The sequence below is a fragment of the Triticum urartu genome, chromosome 3A (assembly GCF_056163025.1).
Source record: "Triticum urartu cultivar PI428250 chromosome 3A, HENAU_Tu73, whole genome shotgun sequence".
NCBI classification, from domain to species: Eukaryota; Viridiplantae; Streptophyta; class Magnoliopsida; order Poales; family Poaceae; genus Triticum; species Triticum urartu.
Window position 1 is genome coordinate 36,191,777 of NC_141875.1, and position 18,849 is coordinate 36,210,625.

General features: G+C 47.8%; 1 protein-coding gene and 1 pseudogene across 1 annotated transcript; one reads left to right on the forward strand and one right to left on the reverse strand.

The window, feature by feature from the left end:
• Positions 1-7,726: 7,726 nt before the first annotated feature.
• Positions 7,727-10,447, forward strand: LOC147978248 (uncharacterized). The gene is made up of 3 exons (XM_087516541.1): positions 7,727-8,380; positions 10,068-10,220; positions 10,304-10,447. The coding sequence occupies exons 1-3, from the start codon at positions 7,727-7,729 to the stop codon at positions 10,445-10,447; spliced, it is 951 nt and encodes a 316-aa protein (XP_087372667.1).
• A 317-nt stretch (positions 10,448-10,764) lies between these two features.
• Positions 10,765-18,333, reverse strand: LOC147978249 (uncharacterized; annotated as a pseudogene).
• Between the last annotated feature and the right edge of the window lie 516 nt (positions 18,334-18,849).

Genomic DNA, 18,849 nt, shown 5'->3' on the forward strand with positions numbered 1-18,849 from the left:
TCAGGTCTTGAGCGATATCCTCCCCTCCACGGGTATCTGGCTTGGAGGGATCGGGAATCTGGACGTAGCTAGTCCTTAAGATAGATGAAGGGTCGCCGCACTGTCCCTCTACCACGGCAATGTGATGGGTGACTTGGGGAGAGTTAACCTCTCTCAGATTGGGTTTAGGCCCAATCTGGTCGTAATCCGTAGCGACTCCCAGCACAGCGATGCGATCCAAGAGCTCGTTTATGGAGGAGAGCTCCATTGGATCTAACTGCTCGGCAAGTTCCGAGCTGACATGAAGATTGTTTTCGATGGCTCGATAGGTCATCATCGGCGTAGAAGACGAACAGGCGGTCATAAGAAAACCACCTAGCCGGAGGGTTTGGCCGACAGCCAAAGCTCCCTTAGCAATGGTGTCGTCTTTAAAGACGGGGCGAGGCATCCTTCCTGATGGCGACGACACAGAGGAACTCTCAATGAAAGCACCAATGTCGGTGTCAAAACCGGCGGATCTCGGGTAGGGGGTCCCGAACTGTGCGTCTAGGCCGGATGGCAACAGGAGGTAAGGGACACGAAATTTTACCCAGGTTTGGGCCCTCTTGATGGAGGTAAAACCCTACGTCCTGCTTGATTAATATTGATGATAGGGGTAGTACAAGAGTAGATCTACCACGAGATCAGAGAGGCTAAACCCTAGAAGCTAGCCTATGGTATGATTGTTGTTCTGTATGTTGTCCTACGGACTAAAACCCTCCGGTTTATATAGACACCGGATAGGGTTAGGGTTACACAAAGTCGGTTACATGGTAGGAGATCTACATATCCGTATCGCCAAGCTTGCCTTCCACGCCAAGGAAAGTCCCTTCCGGACACGGGACGAAGTCTTCAATCTTGTATCTTCATATTCCAGGAGTCCGGCTGAAGGTATAGTCTGGCTATCCGAACACCCCCTAATCCAGGACTCCCTCAACAGGTATGACTATCTTGATTCTGTCATAAATTTGTCATGGATGTACATGCATGACAGAAAACGTGACCTACTGTGACAAACACGTATCATCACGGAAGTGTATTTTTTTGTAGTGGATGGTGATACAAGTGCAACATGGATGGTAGATATAGGTATTTGTAATCTGAAAATATAAAAACAGCAAGGTAGCAAGCGATAAAAGTGAGTGTAAACGGTATTGCAATGCTAGGAAAAAAGGCCTAGGGTTCATACTTTAACTAGTGCAAGTTCTCTCAACAATAATAACATAATTGGATCATATAACTATCCCTCAACATGCAACAAAGAGTCACCCCAAAGTCACTAATAGCGGAGAACAAACGAAGAGATTATTGTAGGGTATGAAACCACCGCAAAGTTATTCTTTCGGATCGATCTATCATAGAGTTCGTACTACAATAACACCTTAAGACACATATCAACTAAAACCCTAATGTCACCTAGATACTCCAATGTCACCTCAAGTATCCGTGGGTATGATTATACGATATGCATCACACAATCTCAGATTCATCTATTCAACCAACACAAAGAACTTCAAAGAGTGCCCCAAAGTTTCTACCGGAGAATCAAGACAAAAACGTGTGCCAACCCCTATGCATAAGTTCACAATGTTACGGAACCCGCAAGTTGATCACCAAAACATACATCAAGTAGATCACGTGAATATCCCATTGTCACCATAGATAAGCACATGCAAGACATACATCAAGTATTCTCAAATCCTTAAAGACTCAATCCGATAAGATAACTTCAAAGGGAAAACTCAATCCATTACAAGAGAGTAGAGGGGGAGAAACATCATAAGATCTGACTATAATAGCAAAGCTCGCGATACATCAAGATCGTATCACCTCAAGAACACGAGAGAGAGATCAAACACATAGCTACTAGTACATACCCTCAGCCCCGAGGGTGAACTACTCCCTCCTCGTCATGGAGAGCGTCGGGGTGATGAAGATGGACACCGGTGAGGGATCCCCCCTCCGGTAGGGTGCCGGAACAGGGCCCCGATTGGTTTTTGGTGGCTACAGAGGCTGGCGGCGGCGAAACTCCCGAGGACATATATAGGCGAAAGAAGTCGGTCAGGGGAGCCACGAGGTGCCCACGAGGGTGGGGGCGCGCCCAGGGGGGCAGACGCGCCTCCCTGCCTCGTGGCCACCTCGAAGCTTCCCCGACGTCTACTCCAAGTCTCCTCGATTGCTTCCGTTCCAAAAATAACTCTCCCGAAGGTTTCATTCTATTTGGACTCCGTTTGATATTCCTTTTCTTCGAAACACTGAAATAGGCAAGAAAACAACAATTTGGGCTAGGCCTCCCGTTAATAGGTTAGTCCCAAAAATAATATAGAAGTGTCTAGTAAAGCCCATAAACATCCAAAACAGATAATATAATAGCATGAATACTTCATAAATTATAGATACGTTGGAGAGGTATCATACCTTCTCCCATTATCCAATATCAGATTCAGGGGGAGAAAGAGCTCATATCTAAGGGAAGAAAATCTTTGGAATTCATTGCATATCTTTAATCTTTGGGGACATGTCTATATCCAAATAGAGTACTTAGTACTCACTCTCTACATGTTATCCCAGTCTTGGTACTCTTGTGGTTTCCTGAAATTGCTTTAATTAGAGTGTTCTTGTGTTAATTATCTAACCCTGTTTTCTCAAGTTCACCTCTTCCAAAGCCAGCTCAAGACCACAAGGTAAGTATATGCATCACACTCATGTACATGATGATCTCTTGCTGATGTACATATTGTTTGCAAGAAGGACTCATGAACATGAAGGTACACTTAATTATCTACATCATTTACTCTGATGCATATAGCCAAGACACGTGTAGCTCATTGCTTGCTCTGACATGTTTATGCATTTCACATGCTTTCACATTCTATCTTTACATGATTGCATACATGTAGGGGGAGCCAATGCATGTTACATATCTTTCCAAAGCTTTACTTGTTACTCTTCTTATCTTTATCTAAAGCTATGATGTATGTTGTCATCAATTACCAAAAAGGGGGAGATTGAAAGCACAAGTGCTCCCTAGGTGATTTTGGTAATTAATGTCAACATATCTCTTGTTGGACTAATATTTTCATCTAGTATATTTCAGAAAGTTCAACAAAGGCGTGGCATGGACAAGAGGATGTGGAACCCTTTCAAGATGCTAAGGACGAAGATTGGAAAAAGCTCAAGACTCTACATTTCTATTTTAGTGATCCAAGATCACATTGAGTCCATAGGAAAAGCCAATACTATTAAAAGGGGATGAGGTGTTGCTTAATGATCTACTTGCTCAAAGTGCTTAGTGATATGCTCCAAAGCCCTCAACCACTTTCTCAATTCCAAATATTTCCTAAACCTAAAGTCAAACTCGGCCCCACCGATTTGATCTATCCGGCGCCACCGAGTTCCTTTGAGATAGCCAGTGCCAGAAACCCTAATCAATACGGTCTCACCGATAGGTATCTCGGTCCCACCGAGATGGCAATGCAAACTCTCTGCTTCCCTTCGTAACATTTCGGTCCCACCGAAATGAGCGATCGGTCTCACCAAGTTCTCCTTCCAAACTCTCTGTTGCATGTTGCAATTATTTCAGTCTCACCGGAATGTGCAATCGGTCACACCGAGTTTGCCTGACCAACTCTCTGTTTTCTCATTGCTGAAATCGGTCCCATCGAGTTCACACAATTGGTCACACCGAGATGAGGTTTTGCCCTAACCCTAGCACATCGGTTGCACCGAGTTGATCATGTCGGTCCCACTGAGAATCCTAACGTTGACATTTTGAACTTAATCTCTCTCACCGAGTTCGCCTATTCGGTCTGACCGAGTTGGGTCAAATGTGTGTAACGGTTAGATTTTGTGTGGAGGCTATATATACCCCTCCACCCCTTTCTCTACTCAAGAGAGAGCCATCAGAATGTGCCTACACTTCCACTAGTCATTTTCTGAGAGAGAGAACCACCTACTCATGTGTTGAGACCAAGACATTCCAATCCAACCACAAGAATCTTGATCTCTAGCCTTCCCCAAGTTGCTTTCCACTCAAATCATCTTTCCACTATAGCCAAATCTGTGAGAGAGAGTTGAGTGTTGGGGAGACTATCATTTGAAGCACAAGAGCAAGGAGTTCATCATCAACACACCATCTATTACCTTTGGGAGAGTGGTGTCTCCTAGATTGGTTAGGTGTCACTTGGGAGCCTCCGACAAGATTGTGGAGTTGAACCAAGGAGTTTGTAAGGGCAAGGAGATCGCCTACTTCATGAAGATCTACCCAAGTGAGGCAAGTCTTTCGTGGGTGATGGCCATGGTGGGATAGACAAGGTTGCTTCTTCGTGGACCCTTTGTGGGTGGAGCCCTCCGTGGACTCGCGCAACCGTTACCCTTCATGGGTTGAAGTCTCCACCAACGTGGACGTACGATAGCCCCACCTATCGGAACCACGCTAAAAAATCTCCGTGTCTCCAATTGCGTTTGCACACTCCAATCCCAGCCCTTTACTTTCTTGCAACTTGCATGCTTTACTTTTCGCTGCTCATATACTCTTGCCATGCTTGCTTGAAATGTATTATGAATGCTTAAACTTGTGCTAAAACTCCACCTCAACTTGAAGAATTTAAAATTTTCTACTTTTGCTTGTTGAGGGTCTAATCAACCCCCCCCCCCTCTAAACACCTCTTCTGGATCCTTTCACCAAGCCCGTTGTCCTGAAGCTGGTAAATCGACTTTGTTTCCCTGGTTGAAGACGCATCAGCTGAATAGACGGTCGTCTCTCCACCAGATGCAAAATCTTCCTCAAGACCCGCCCCATGCACAAAACCGACAAAGCATGCTTCTGTCCAGGTTGAGCCTGGACGGGTTGCACGTGCCAAGCCGGCTCGACGATAATGGTGCAGATGTCCGGCTCGGGATCTAATCCGCCAATTTTGCCGATGAAGACATGAATTCCGCCGAAGGGGACCTGGTACCCGTACTCGGTTGAGTCGGCCTCGGGGCCCTAGCCAGCATCATCGATGTAAAGCTTGCCGTGGTGACTCTTAGTCATCCTGCCAACGGCATATCCCTCGATCCCTGGGAAAGAGCCATTCAAGAACTCGAAACCACCGTGCGCTGGCCCCATGGTGGGCGCCAACTGTCGCGGTTTTGTCACGGTAGATGCCCTAGTGAAAGGACTTAGGTGTGGAGCCATCACTTGATGATTAGCTTGAAGGGGTTGGAGGGGACGAAGGACACAAGGTTTACCCAGGTTCGGCCCCTCACAAAGGAGGTAAAATCCTACTCCTGCTTTCATTGATATTACTTGAGTATCGATTACAAGGGAGCGGACACGCATGGCCTAGCTATCAATCAGTTGTTTCTTAGGTCTCGCCTTTATATACACAGATCGATGCCCTGGGCTTACAAGAGTCCAAGCCGGATCACAAAACATGACCACTTGGTTTCTAAGTCACCCCGCCTTGCCAGGCAAGTCGCCATCATGGCAGCTCACACCTTCCGGGCCATGGTTCCACCGTTAGGTCTTGGGCCTTCAGCAGTCCCACCTTGTAGGCCGCCACCGGTCTTCATGTTTCATCTTCTTGGACCTACTTGGGCTTTTTCTTGCCGAGTCGCCAACGGTGTAACCCGGCCCCTTCTGGGTGGGTCACATCGCGGTTGTATCCCCAATATACCTGGCCATGGGCCGGGCCAGGCCTAAAAAGCCCATGGCAGAAAACTGAGGCCGAGGCCCTACCATCGGGCCTACTTTTCAAGCCCAAGCCCGGCCCATCTAGCCAAAAGCCCTGAAAAGCCCTTAGGGCTTAGGGCCGTGGGCCGGGTCTCTTCCTTAAAATGCCAATATGCCAAGCTGAAGCCCGTCTAGGCCCTGCTGGTGGGCTCACAACTCAAGCCCAAGCCCGGCCCACGGGCAAGCCCATCGGGCCTAGGCCTTGAATTTATGGTCGGGCCTGGGTGGGCCGACAGGGCCGGGCCGGAGATGGCCAGGACTAATCCCCAACAACCAGGGAGCTTGCAATGGCATCGAGATCGGCCACCGCCATGGACTCTGTGTCACGGTAGGAGAGCTCCAACATTGCCTCCTACAACTTGCGGTGTTGTCTTCGTCTTCACCTCCGTTGGCACGAAATCCACTGCCGATGGCAGCGACTACAGGCTCCTTCACACACACCCCACGATGCTAAATGCACCATCATGATGGTGATCAAGCGTGGAAGACATTATTCCTATTCGGGGACATCGCCAGTGCCATGCAGCACTAACCAAGATGTTGAATCTAAAAAGAACGAGTGTGGGGTCCTTCTTGCCGGCAGAGGAGATCCTTTCCACCTCCATGGGTCGAAGGCCATCGGAGGTGGGGCGGAACGGTGACGGAGCTGATGGTGGGAGTCTTTCCGTACATATCTAAATACTTCCTGTTGGTGCCATTTTAGAAGAAGAAAGCTTTATTTTATCTGTAGAAGAAGGAAAGTTGAACAGGCGTGGTGGTGTTGTTTATTAAAAAAAACTGTATGATTTTTCTAATCTATATTACATTTTTTAAAATTTTCTTTTACATATATGTCGGCTCGGTCTCTCACAAGTGCTCATAGGGGTAGAGTGTGAGTGGGTGGGTTCATAAAGGTGAGTGTATGTGAGCGACTTTGATTGGTACAATTTGAGAACAAGAAACATTGAGTTGAGGCGTGGCAGTGTTGTTTACAAAAAGAATTGTATAAAAAGACTTTATCTATGTTATATTTTTTTAAGAACATGGGCAATTTATTTTACATTGAGTTGAGGTGACGCGCTCTACATGAGGATATAGTTCAGAAAACTTTGTTTGATGTAGAGCATCTTTATGTACCAAAGTAAAATTTTGAAGTTACACAACCATTTTTAGTTGATATAAGCATGACAATTTCATTTGAAATAAACCTATGGTGTAAAATATTTTAAAGGAAGTTTTTCCGTTCAAACATGTTTTTGAAATTTAAAATTAAAATACTGATGGGGCTGATGTAACCATGAATGTTTTAATCAATTAATAAAGCTTAGAGGGTTGTCTAAAAAGAATCTATTGGTGACATTATTTGCATATCTAAATTTGGTACCATTTTAGAAGAAGAAAAGTTGAACTGAGGAGGGCAGTGTTGTTAATCAAACAAATTCATATGAATTCTTTTATATGCATTAAAAAATTAATAGTAATGGACAGTGTCTTTTACATACATGAACAATTACATGAGAATACAGTTCAAAAAAATCGTTGTTTGATGCAGAGCATTTTTATGTACCAAAATAAAAATTTGAATTTATTCAACCATTTCTAGTTGACAAGCACGGCCTTTTTTATTTGAAATAAATTTATAGTGTAGAATTTTTTCCCACCCATACAAATCTCAAGTGTTGGTATAAACAAATAAAAACAAATTATAAAAAAAATTACACAAAGTGAGAATTTGCAACGGGCCGCGGTTCCCCCCCAATAAAACAGAGTCGCCCCCTCCCCTCCGCCTTCTTCCCCCAAAACAGAGTCCCGCAAGCTCCTCCCCGCCGGCTTCCTCCTCCCCAAGCTCGCACCACCCAACCCAACCACCGAAGCAACAGTCTCGCGGCCGTCCACCACCACCGCATCACCGCCCCTCTCTCCGTGCTTTCTCCTTCCGCTCCACCTCGCCGTGCGGGCGAAGACAAAAGACGACCAAGAAACCAAGAAAAGCTTCTTGGGGACAGCCCTCCAATGGAGCAGGGCGCCGGGAAGAAGCTCGGCAAGACGAAGGCGTCCAAGTGCGAGGTGTCCGCACCTCCTCGGAGCGAGGTTTCCGCTCTGGAGCTCCCTGGCGCGCCGACTGGGTCCGGGGTGGCCGCGCTGCAGCTCCCGGGCGCGCCACCACCACCGACCCAGCCCGAGGTCGACACGACTCGGCGGCTCCATGGAGACGTTCCGCCATCTCAGGCGACCGCGTTGCAGCTCGCAGGCGCGCCAGCCCAGCCGCCTCAGGCGGAGGTGTCTCCTCGCCGGCTTGCGATCGTCCCCGCCCCCGCTCACGTGCCGCCTCAGGCCGACGCGTCCTGGCTCAGGAGCTTGCTGGAGGCCCTCCGACTCCGGTTTCCGGGGCCGGTTGTGGCGAGGATCTTCGAGGCCTTCCAGGGCGCGTGGGCGTCCGTGCACGGGTGGTGGAGCGGGCCGCCGCTCGCTGTCGCTGCGCCGGAGTTGAAGAAGAAGAAGAAGAAGAAGAAGAAGAGCAAGAAGAACAAGAAGCCTGTCCTCCCCGCTGTACGGCGTCATAAGGCATTCTTGTTCACGAAGACGAAGAACGATGATCTGCAGACGAAGAAGGATGATCTGCACACGAAGAAGGATGATCGGCAGACGAAGAAGGATGTGCCAGTGGTATGAATTATTCCTCTCATTCCCCAAATCTCTTTAGCCATGGCCTTTGTTGGTATTCTGAAGTACCCAAATTGTTCAGATTTTAGAGAATTATCTCCTTCTCTACAACTTTGCCTTTGACTTCTGAAAATTGAAATCGAACATAAAATTCAGTGATAGCATCCAGAGTCACAAACCAGAAAATGGACTTTGCTGGAATTCGTTGATAGTTGCATGAGAACTGAATTTATGTTAATTAGTTAAAATTTATAGCATTATGCAAAGAATCTTTGCTGGAACTGCAGCAGCTCTCTTTTGATGAAGGGCAGCAAAAACTTTGCACTCAGTTAAAATTCAGTGATAGGAAAACATAGTTATCCACAAAGTGTTCTTCTGTTAATTTTGCAAACGAAGATACCAGAGGATTGTGCCTTAGTTTGCTTGTATCCATTGGATTAACTTATGTTCAGAACCCTACATTTGTCATCAGAAAATTGAAAAAAAAAATACAATCCATGTAGTCAAAGTTTCATCCTTGAGTCTGATATATCCAAAGAAATGAGAGAACTGAACTAATTTCTTTCCCTTGTAATCTATTAATCAGTGATAGTTCATGTGAGTCATTTAACAAAATTCAGATTGAATTATGCTCTCTTCTGATGAAAGGCAGCAGGAACTGCCTCGGTTGTAATGACCAGGAATTATTTTGCTGCTTATCTTACTAGGTGCCAGAACCATTATATATACCTGAATGAGTGCGTACATTTCTCGAATGCGTGATATATTCGAAATAAAAAGATTTCTGGAATTGTTTCTAGCCTCACTTTTCTTTGGTGACTCTCATTACATTAGATCTTATAATGCATAACATATCTGAAATAAAATGATTTGTATTGCTCCACAAAGATGGCATGAATTGATTCAGTTGATATTCAAAGAAATGACAATATGTCAATCAGTTTCCCTTGTAATCAGGATACTTATTGTCATTTCTTTGGATATATTGTGTGCAATTATTTGTTTCAGTAATTCCAGGAAATAAGTATCCTGCACAGCAATTGTAAGCACTGGTTCAGGTATATTCTGGAATATTGTCTTGCCTTTGCCTTCAGATAATTGAAAATAACACTGATTTCCAAGTTTCACCCTTGAGTCAAAGCTTCACACTTGAGTCTGATATCCAAGTTTTGGAAATTGAAAAGATACAGAAGGAACACTGATTTCCTGGAGTTACTGAAACAAATAATTCGGAAACCAAGTTTTGCTGTTTATCTTACTCTAAAACAAACAATTATACCTGAACCAGTGCTTACAATTCTGGAACGCTTTCTATCAGATCTTTCTGGTGTTTTCCTGAACATAAATACTTGGGTGGTAAACTATGTTTGCTATGCTTGGATACAATTGTGTTTGTGTTTTCCATCTTAATCCTCTCCATTTCTTTTGTTGACAGAATGGTACTGTTAAATATTCCATTTATTGCTCGTAATTTTCAAGCTTCACTTTTCTTTGGTGACTCACTCATTACATCAGATCTTATAATGCATCATATATCTGAAAGCGAATCTGAAATAAAAAGATTTTGCATTGTTTTATCATTCCATCTCATATCTGCACAAATGATAAAGAATCGTTTCAATAGCACATAAGTTGCGTATATTTGTTAATGCAGTTCAGCTTTTTAATCTTGTATCATACCTATGCTCAGATTGTCGATGGAGAGACCGTCCCCGCTGAGATTGTGGAGGGATATAAGAGGTACTGCAGAATAGCTGCATCCTCTCCGGCGACAACAACAGTGTGTCACCTTTGCATATTTGAGGTGGAGCTTCACCCAAATGGGATTGTGCGCACCTCTGATGTGAGAAATTGAAACGAGCATCATTTTACCCCCAAACACATCTCTCCATTTGATTCTGAGCTAACTTTCGTTCGCTTTTGTAGCTGATCGCGCATTACAACAAGCATCATTCGGTAGTTGTTCGGTGCGGCAGGTTTGGCTGTGCTGCTAAGGTTCCTCCAGGGCGCGACCTACACAGGCACACCCATATTTGCCACGACTTGCCTGCTGATTGGTGGCTATCATAGAGACCCGGTGGTACTAGGAAACAAAATATTGGTAGCATAAATGATATGGATTGCTGTATAAACTTGTAAATCGTGTGGTTCAGTATGCTATACGCTTATGGTTCTAAAACTACAACCAGATCCTTGTGGTTCATTCATGAACAACAGTGGAAAATATTAAACAGGAACAATATTTCCTTGTGTGCAATGATACAACAAAGAGCTCTTATATTTTATTTCATTTCTGTAGGAAACAACACTGTTATATTGCTGTAACAACACTGAACTAGCATATATTTATTTAACCTCTCGCAATAAACTATGAAAAAAATCTGTACAGTATTTGAGCAAACTATTACAAACTATTTGAAACATAAAAACTGTCAGATTGCTGTAACTACAAGATGATTCCGTCTTCTCCATGATGTTCTGAAAACACCTGCATATATTATCTCTGATTACCACACCAGCAGCATCATCAAAAGACTGAGCAGAAAAGGATGTTGATGTTGAGCACTCCCTCAACAGGCCATTTTTACAGCACAGACAGGACCTCTGTCGAGTTAATTGTAACTGTACCAGATCACTTCACAGTTGTTGGCTCATTGAGCCCATCGCCACATCTTTGTAAGATCAGGAGTAATCCACATTGGAGCCGGACAGTTGGACCAAAGCTGAGGCACAAGTTCCTCCCTGCTGTTATCATCCAAGTTAAGAATTCCCATGTCACGATGATTATTCTTATGGCCCATTGTCCATAGAAAATTATCATCGGTAAAATAGGAATGATTTGCCTTGAGAGCAGGATACTCATCAGCACTGAGGCATAGTGATAGGTTATGACCAAGAAATAACACATGGTCACGCAAGCAATTGGTTAGCTCAATTTTATTCCACAGAGCATCAATCTCGCATATTTTAGTTTCTGTAGTCTTCCAGTACTCATATTCTAAATCATGGTCATGAACTATTCTAAACACAAGTAGCAGACTGCCCCATGGAGCTTGAACGATATACCTGCTATCACAATCATAATGCTCAGGTGCCCTTATAATCGTCTTTACAGTGACCACAGGGCCACTAAGATCGAACGCGTGGATTTCTCCCATTGTATTGACTGCATACAATATGCCATCCTTGTAAGTGCAGTCCTCGAAAAGCAAATGAGACGGTAACCAGGTCCACTTATCATCCCCTGCCTTTGCAAATGAGAGCTGAGCTTGTGGATTGTGGATGAGCACCACAATGTAGCCTCCTGAGGATGTATCAGGAAATACAAATGCCTTCCACTGGAGTCTATCCCTCAGCTCGGCAAGAGCAAAGATGGTTGGATTACGGCTACTGCACAGTCCAGTGTGCGATGACATCTCATACTTGCAGACATCACCATGCTCATCAAATATGGGCTTCAAATGCTCAATGGTAGCCACTGAAGGGAGAGCAATCTGTTCACAGGTGATTGGATTCAGAAGGTGCATCTCAGACCTCTCGTCGACAGTAACGAGCCAGCCATGTGAGGACCCAATCAAATATCTGCTGCGGATAGGTGGCTGCGGCAGAGTTAACTTGTAGGACCTCTTCTCGGCGAGGCTGTAGAGGGACAAAGCATCATCAGGATCGGATTCAGAGGTGTAGACCAGGCAAGGCGTCTGACCTCGGCGTATGCGGAGTGCCAGGATGAACAGACCGAGCCAGCGCGCACGAGGTCAGGGATCTCGAGAGTGGCAAAGATAAGTATCAAGATGTCCTTCGGCAGCTCTGGCAATGTGGACACCATTTTGGTCTCTGTCAGTGCCACATGAACATGTTGGTCTCTGAAGAATTTCCTGATTGAGCTGGGAGGGAAGCCTAGCAGCAGCCTGGGCAAAGATCTGAAGACTAGAGAACACAACTTCTGCCGGTACATATATAACAAAAATGTACAATATGTATGGAAAAGGTAAAGAAAATGTAGCTTTTCAAAAAAAAATGTTAATCATATATTTTTGAAATGATGGATATGTATATAGAAAATGTTTATTATGTAGACAAAAATGGTGAATGTCTACTGAAAAATGTTAACATGTGTTAAAAAAATAAAACCGATGAAACTAGAGAAAAATAATAATAGTAAACCCAATAAAAAGAAAAAATAAAAACAAAGAGAACAAATTAAATGAAAAACCAAAGAAAATAACGCAAAAGGAAGAAAACAGGGAAAAGAAAGAAAGAAACAAATAAAACTGATAGAAACCAAGAAAGAAATAAAGAAAACAAAGAAAGAAAGAAAAGAAAAAAACTGAAACCAAGAAGGAAGAGAATAAAAACGAAGAAAAACAAAAAAATGATCAAAACCGAGAAAGAAACGAAGAAAACAAAAGAAAACCAATAAAATGAAGAAAAATGCAAGAAATAAAAGAAAAAACCTTAAAAACCAATGAAGAAAACAAGAAAGTCGGTAAAAAAAATCCCAAAAAAAGCAAATGAAAAATAGAAAACAAAGAAAACCGATGAAGAAACAAACAACCAAGGTATAAGGAAAAAGAAAAGGAAAAACGGAAGAAAACCCATGAAGAAATGAAAATCCAAAGAAAAACCATAAAGAAAAAACTAGAAAACCTTATCTAAAAAAGTGAAAAACCAAATGAAAAACACAGGAAAAAAACAAAAAAAATAGAGAGCGAAAAAATGAACGCACTACTATAGTGATGAGTCGGCCCGCTCGCGCGTCGCTTTACACGAGAGAAGCTACCATCTCGCATGAAGCAAGATATAGCTCATGCGCTCCTCATCTCACTCTAGATGAACTAAACCAACATGACCAGTTCGGCCTAAACATGGTTGTATAGGCCGTGTTGCGCAGGCATGGATTTTTGGCTCGACACAGGAATAAAAGTGCCAGGTTGCCCCAAAGGCTGGCCAGCGTGCCAGGCCAATCCTCGAATTCAAGCCCTAAGGCTGGCCATGCATGACGCGGCTCGTGGGCCATTCGAGAAGCATCCAACACACAATAAGGAGCGGGGAGGAGGGTGTCAACACGAGAGGCACGGCCTGTTGGTGTTCTGGGAATGGGGTCCCTAGATTTACCTGCCTGCGGCCTACGGCGTGGCTCAAGCGGGGGCCCAGCGCGGCCCATCTTCATCAGCTCAAGCTCAAGACCCTCGCGAGGGGCCAAGCCTCGCGGGGCGGACGACAGGAAGCTTCCTCAGAGACAGCCTCATCAGGCAAGCTCGCGAGGAGGCGGAGAGATCAAGGCAGGGGTACCTCGCGAGGAACCCGTGACGCAAGCCATGACAATCGAGACCAGGCGGGCGCTAGGTGGGCGCCGGCCTAAGTAGTGTCCTTGTTTCTCCTTTGGTGCAAAGGGGGCAAGCACAGGCCAAGGCATCAGGCAAAGGTTGCCATTCCGGTGCAACGAGACCAAGACCAGCAGAGCGGCATGACGGAGGTCACCGTGGAGCCCAAGAGGGCGTCATCACCAGTACCTTTGGCAGCCGAAGACCACCTTTGGTCAAGATAACTTGTACTACATGTTCCCCTTCAAAATGGCCAATTGTTGGCGCCCTTCCCGCTCATTATTTTGGGAAGAAGTCCAGGGCCTCTATAAATAAAGCTAGCCACCACAGAGTAGAGGGAGACACCCCGAAGAGATCAAGACACCCAGACATCTGGAAATCTGGTAGAACCCTAGCAGAGAGAGAGGAAGAGGCGACTAAACTCACCTTAGCAGTTCATCGCACCAGCTCAAGAACACCTCTCGCGAGGCTGTTCTTCCCTTGTACTATTCATCATCAACCCCTGAGGCAATCCACCACACCACACACTAGAGTAGGGTATTACACCACAACGGTGGCCCGAACCAGTATAAACCTCGTGTCTCTTGTGTTGTTCATTATTTTCATCTTAGTTCGCACGAGAGGATCGGACGTAGATCGGTAGGGGAGAGATCTTCGAGCGCACCCCAGTGTTCGAACCTCAAGGGTCTGCGGAACCTGAAATCTGACATTTGGTGCGCCAGGTAGGGGGTGCGCTGGAGTCCTCCCTCCTGATGACCCGCTCTCCCCTGACATCACATCCCGCCCTCATGGCGGACAACGCTCCGCCCGCTCCAGCAACGGATGCCGACACTTGGGCCAGGGGGCTCCGGGCCTTGGCCCCCGCCTTGCGGCAAGTGCAGTGGCCGCGCAAGTTCAGGCCCGAGATGCCGCCGCGCTACGACGGCGCGACGGACCCGATGATTTTCCTGCTGGCGTACGAGGAGGCCGTCCTCGGAGCCGGGGGCGACGATCGGGTGTTGGCCAACTGGTTACCCATGGCCCTCACTGGCATACCGCGCGCGTGGCTCCTCCACCTGCCGACGGCCTCTTTCACCTCCTGGGAGAAGCCGCGCGACCTCTTCGTCGCCTGTTTCACTGCACCAGCGCCGCCTGTCGTCGCAGCTCTCCTGGGTGGCTCCTAGGCACCACCCTCGAGTCATCACGTCAAGTCGTTCGCCCGCCGGATCAGCATCGCCTCCAAGCGCCAAGAAGCCCTCCCGGGCTGGGTGGCGCCCGAGGCTGATCTAACCTTTGACTCGGAGGACCACCCCTTCAACCCTATTGGTTCGGGCGCGCTCCCGATGCTGTGCACCCCAACCATCTGCCAGGTGGCCGTCACCAGGACCCTCATCGACGGTGGTGCCGGCCTCAACGTGCTCTCGGTGGAGGCCTTTAGCCTACTCCACGTGCCGCTGGAGCGGCTCCAACCCAGCAGGCCTTTCTCGGGCATCGGAGCCGGTTCCACCGCCTCCTTGGGACAGATCCGCCTCCCAGTGACCTTCGGCACCTGCGACAACTTCCGCACGGAGCTGATTGACTTCGACATCGCCCCCATCGGCCTCCCCTACAACGCCATCCTCGGCTATCCGGCCTTGGCTCGGTTCATGGCAACAACTCACCCGGCGTACAACCTCATGAAGATGCCCGGGAGCAGCGGCGTCCTCACCGTGTCAGGAGACACAAGGGATGCGCTGCAGGTGCTCCGGCTTGTTTTCAGGGCGGCCGCGGTGGCGCGGCCCACTAGCACCGACGCCCTTGAGCCCAAGGGGGCTGCGCCGGCTAAAAAGAAGCAGTTGTTCACCCAAGACAAGGCGGAAACCAAGCAGGTACCAGTCGACGAGGACGGGTCCACTGGCGCCACCTTCACCATAGGGGCCAACCTCGAGCCCGAGCAGGAGAAGGCCCTGATCAGGTTCCTGTGTGCGAACAAGAAGGTGTTCGCGTGGGAACCAGATCAGTTAGCGGGGGTCCCAAGGGAAGTGATTGAGCATCACCTCAACGTGTGCCCCAATGTACGCCTCGTGAAGCAGAAGGCAAGGCGGCAGTCTACTGAGAAACAGGCTTTCATCGTTCAAGAGACCCGGAACCTAGAGGCGGCAGGGGTTATCCGTGAGGTCCGCTACCCCGATTGGCTGGCTAATCCTGTTGTCGTGCCAAAGAAGGGGGGAAGAGCGCATGTGCGTCGACTTCACCAACCTCAACAAGGCCTGCCACAGGATCCATTTTCGCTCCCCCGCATTGACCAGATAGTCGACTCCACCGCAGAGTGTGACCTATTGTGCTTCCTAGATGCCTTCCTGGGCTATCACCAGATCAAGATGGCGGTAGAAGACGTGGGGAAGACGGCCTTCCTGACCCCGTGTGGAGTGTACTGCTATACGTGCATGCCGTTTGGGTTGCGCAACGCTGGCGCGGCCTTTCAGCGACTGATGCACATCGCCTTAGGCCGGCAGCTCGGGAGGAACGCTGAAGTTTACGTTGATGACATTGTGGTGAAGTCTCTTGAGGCAAGGACCCTGATACAGGACCTGGAAGAAACCTTTGGAGCTTCAACAAAGTGGACCTACGGCTCAACCTGGAGAAGTGCGTGTTTGGAGTCCCCTCAGGCAAGCTCCTGGGTTTCCTCGTATCCCACAGGGGCATCGAGGCCAACCCGGAAAAGGTCAAGGTAGTCGAAGACATGAGCCCGCCAAGGACCCTCAGAGAAATGCAGAAGCTCACCGGGCATGTAACTGCGCTGGGGCGTTTCATCTCCAAGCAGGGGGAACGAGCGCTGCCCTTCTTCAAGCTGATGAAGAAAAAGGGCCCCTTTGAATGGACTGAAGAGGCCGATAAGGCATTCCAAGACCTCAAGAGGTACCTTACCAGTCCACCAGTGATGGTAGCTCCGCGTCCTCGGGAGCCCCTGGTGCTCTACCTTGCGGCCACCCCCTACTCCGCTAGCGCAGTCATGGTAGCGGTCAGGGAGGAGCGCTGTGCCAAGGCCGCATCGACCGTCCGAACTGAAGCAAAGCAGAGCCAGGAGGGCCTCGCGAAGGCCGCAACCGCAGCCGGAAAGGAACAGCCGCAGCAGGAGAACGCACCCGGAGCAAGAGAGGCCCCTTCAGGCGACCAAGCACTGGGAGCTCCGTCGTCTCAAGAGACGCCTCGACCTCTGGAGGACGCAAGCAGTGCCAGCACCCTCAACCTCTGGAGGACGCAAGCGGATGCACCAGGCTGAGGTTCTAAATCATGGTCATGAACTATTCTAAAAACAAGTAGCAGCCTGCCCCATGGAGCTTGAACGACGTACCTGCTACAACAATCATAATGCTCAGGTATCATTATAATCGTCTTCATAGTGACCACAGGGCCACTAAGATCGAATGCGTGGAGTTCCCCTTTTACATTCACCGCATACAATATGCCGTCCTTGTAAATGCAGCCGTCGTGAAGATAATGAGGTGGTAGCCAGGTCCACTTATCATCCCCTGCCTTTGCAAATGAGAGCTGAGCTTGTGGATTGTGGATGAGCACCACAATGTAGCCTCCTGAGGATGTATCAGGAAATACAAACGCCTTCCAATAGAGTCTACCCCTCAGCTCGGCAAGAGCAAAGATGGTTGGATTGCGGCTATTGCACGCTCCAGTGTGCCATGACATCTCATACTCGCAGACATCACCATACTCATCAAATATGGGCTTCACATGCTCAATGGTGGTCACTGAAGGAAGAGCAATCTGTTCACAGGTGATTGGATTCAGAAGGTGCATCTCAGACCTCTCGTCGACGGTAACAAGCCAGCCATGTGAGGACCCAATCAAATACCTGCTGCGGATAGGTGGCTGCGGCAGAGATAACTTGTAGGACCTCTTCTCGGCGAGGCTGTAGAGGGACAAAACATCATAAGGATCAGATTCAGAGGTGTAAACCAGGCAAGGCGTCTGACCCTTCTTGTACTTCCCAAGAGTGCGTAGCTCGGCGTATGCGGAGTGCCAGGATGAACAGACCGAGCCAGCGCGCACGAGGTCAGGGATCTCGAGAACGGCAAAGATAACCATCAAGATGTCCTGCGGCAGCTCCGGCAATGTGGCCGCCATCTTGGTCTCTGACAGTGCCACATGAACATGTTCATCTTTGCAGAATTTCTTGAGTGGAGGGAAGCCTAGCAGCCTGGGCAAAAGTCTGAAGACTAGAGAGCACAACTTGTGCCGGTACATAGCTAGGTCTTGCAAACTGATTATCCTGGCTACTATGCTACAGGTCTCCATGGCTTAAAGCAGAGCAGAGCCTCTGTTGGAAAGTCGCAGTCTTGATGAGAGAACAGGCAGGTCCTGCCAATACATATAGATCGCCGGCCGAGGCCTCACCCCGACTCCGAGGAGGTGAAGCAAATCCGAATCCAGACTGGAACAGGAATCGCTGTGTTGATTGGTGAAGGAATTTCGGATCCGGACCCAAGGAGAGAATGGTAGCTAGAGCCTAGGCGCCGCTCGTGGCGGTCCGAGGTCGCCGGAGTGGACGCGCCCGTGCTCGCTGGAGTCACCGCACCGCCGCTCGATTGGCTGACCTGCACTAGTTGCGGCGCCGCCCGTGGTGCTCCTCTTATCCCTCTGGATGAACTGAACGAGCAGGGGATTTTGATCTTCAATCGACCCATGGACAGGTAGAGAGAAATTGCCAATATGCCACAGGGGTAAATGGGTAATTTCACCATATTTTCGGCGCAAAAAGTTCCTACCCCCTCTGTAAACAAATATAAGAGCGTTTAGATAAGTACTTTAGTGATCTAAACGCTCTTATAAAAGTTTACAGAAGGAATATAAAACACGAAATAGATAGCCAAATGATCAATATTTTTTGGCCGACCCTACGCGTCACTTCGATGAGCCGAGGAGGAACCAAGAACACGGTTAGCTTGAAGAAGGAGGAGCCGAGGAAGAAGCAGTGAAGGGTACGAGAAGCTGTTGTAGCACGGGAAGAATGTCAGGAGAGAGTTGTGCAGTGAAGAGCAAAGCAGAAGCCACTGTAGGTACCGACAACGTCTGTCGACACATGAAATAGCTGCTTTTCATCTTGCCTTTGTTTCGGCGGTGCTTCTTCGTATTGCTGGGAGGTGTGTGAAGGATGGTGTGTCTTCGGATCTG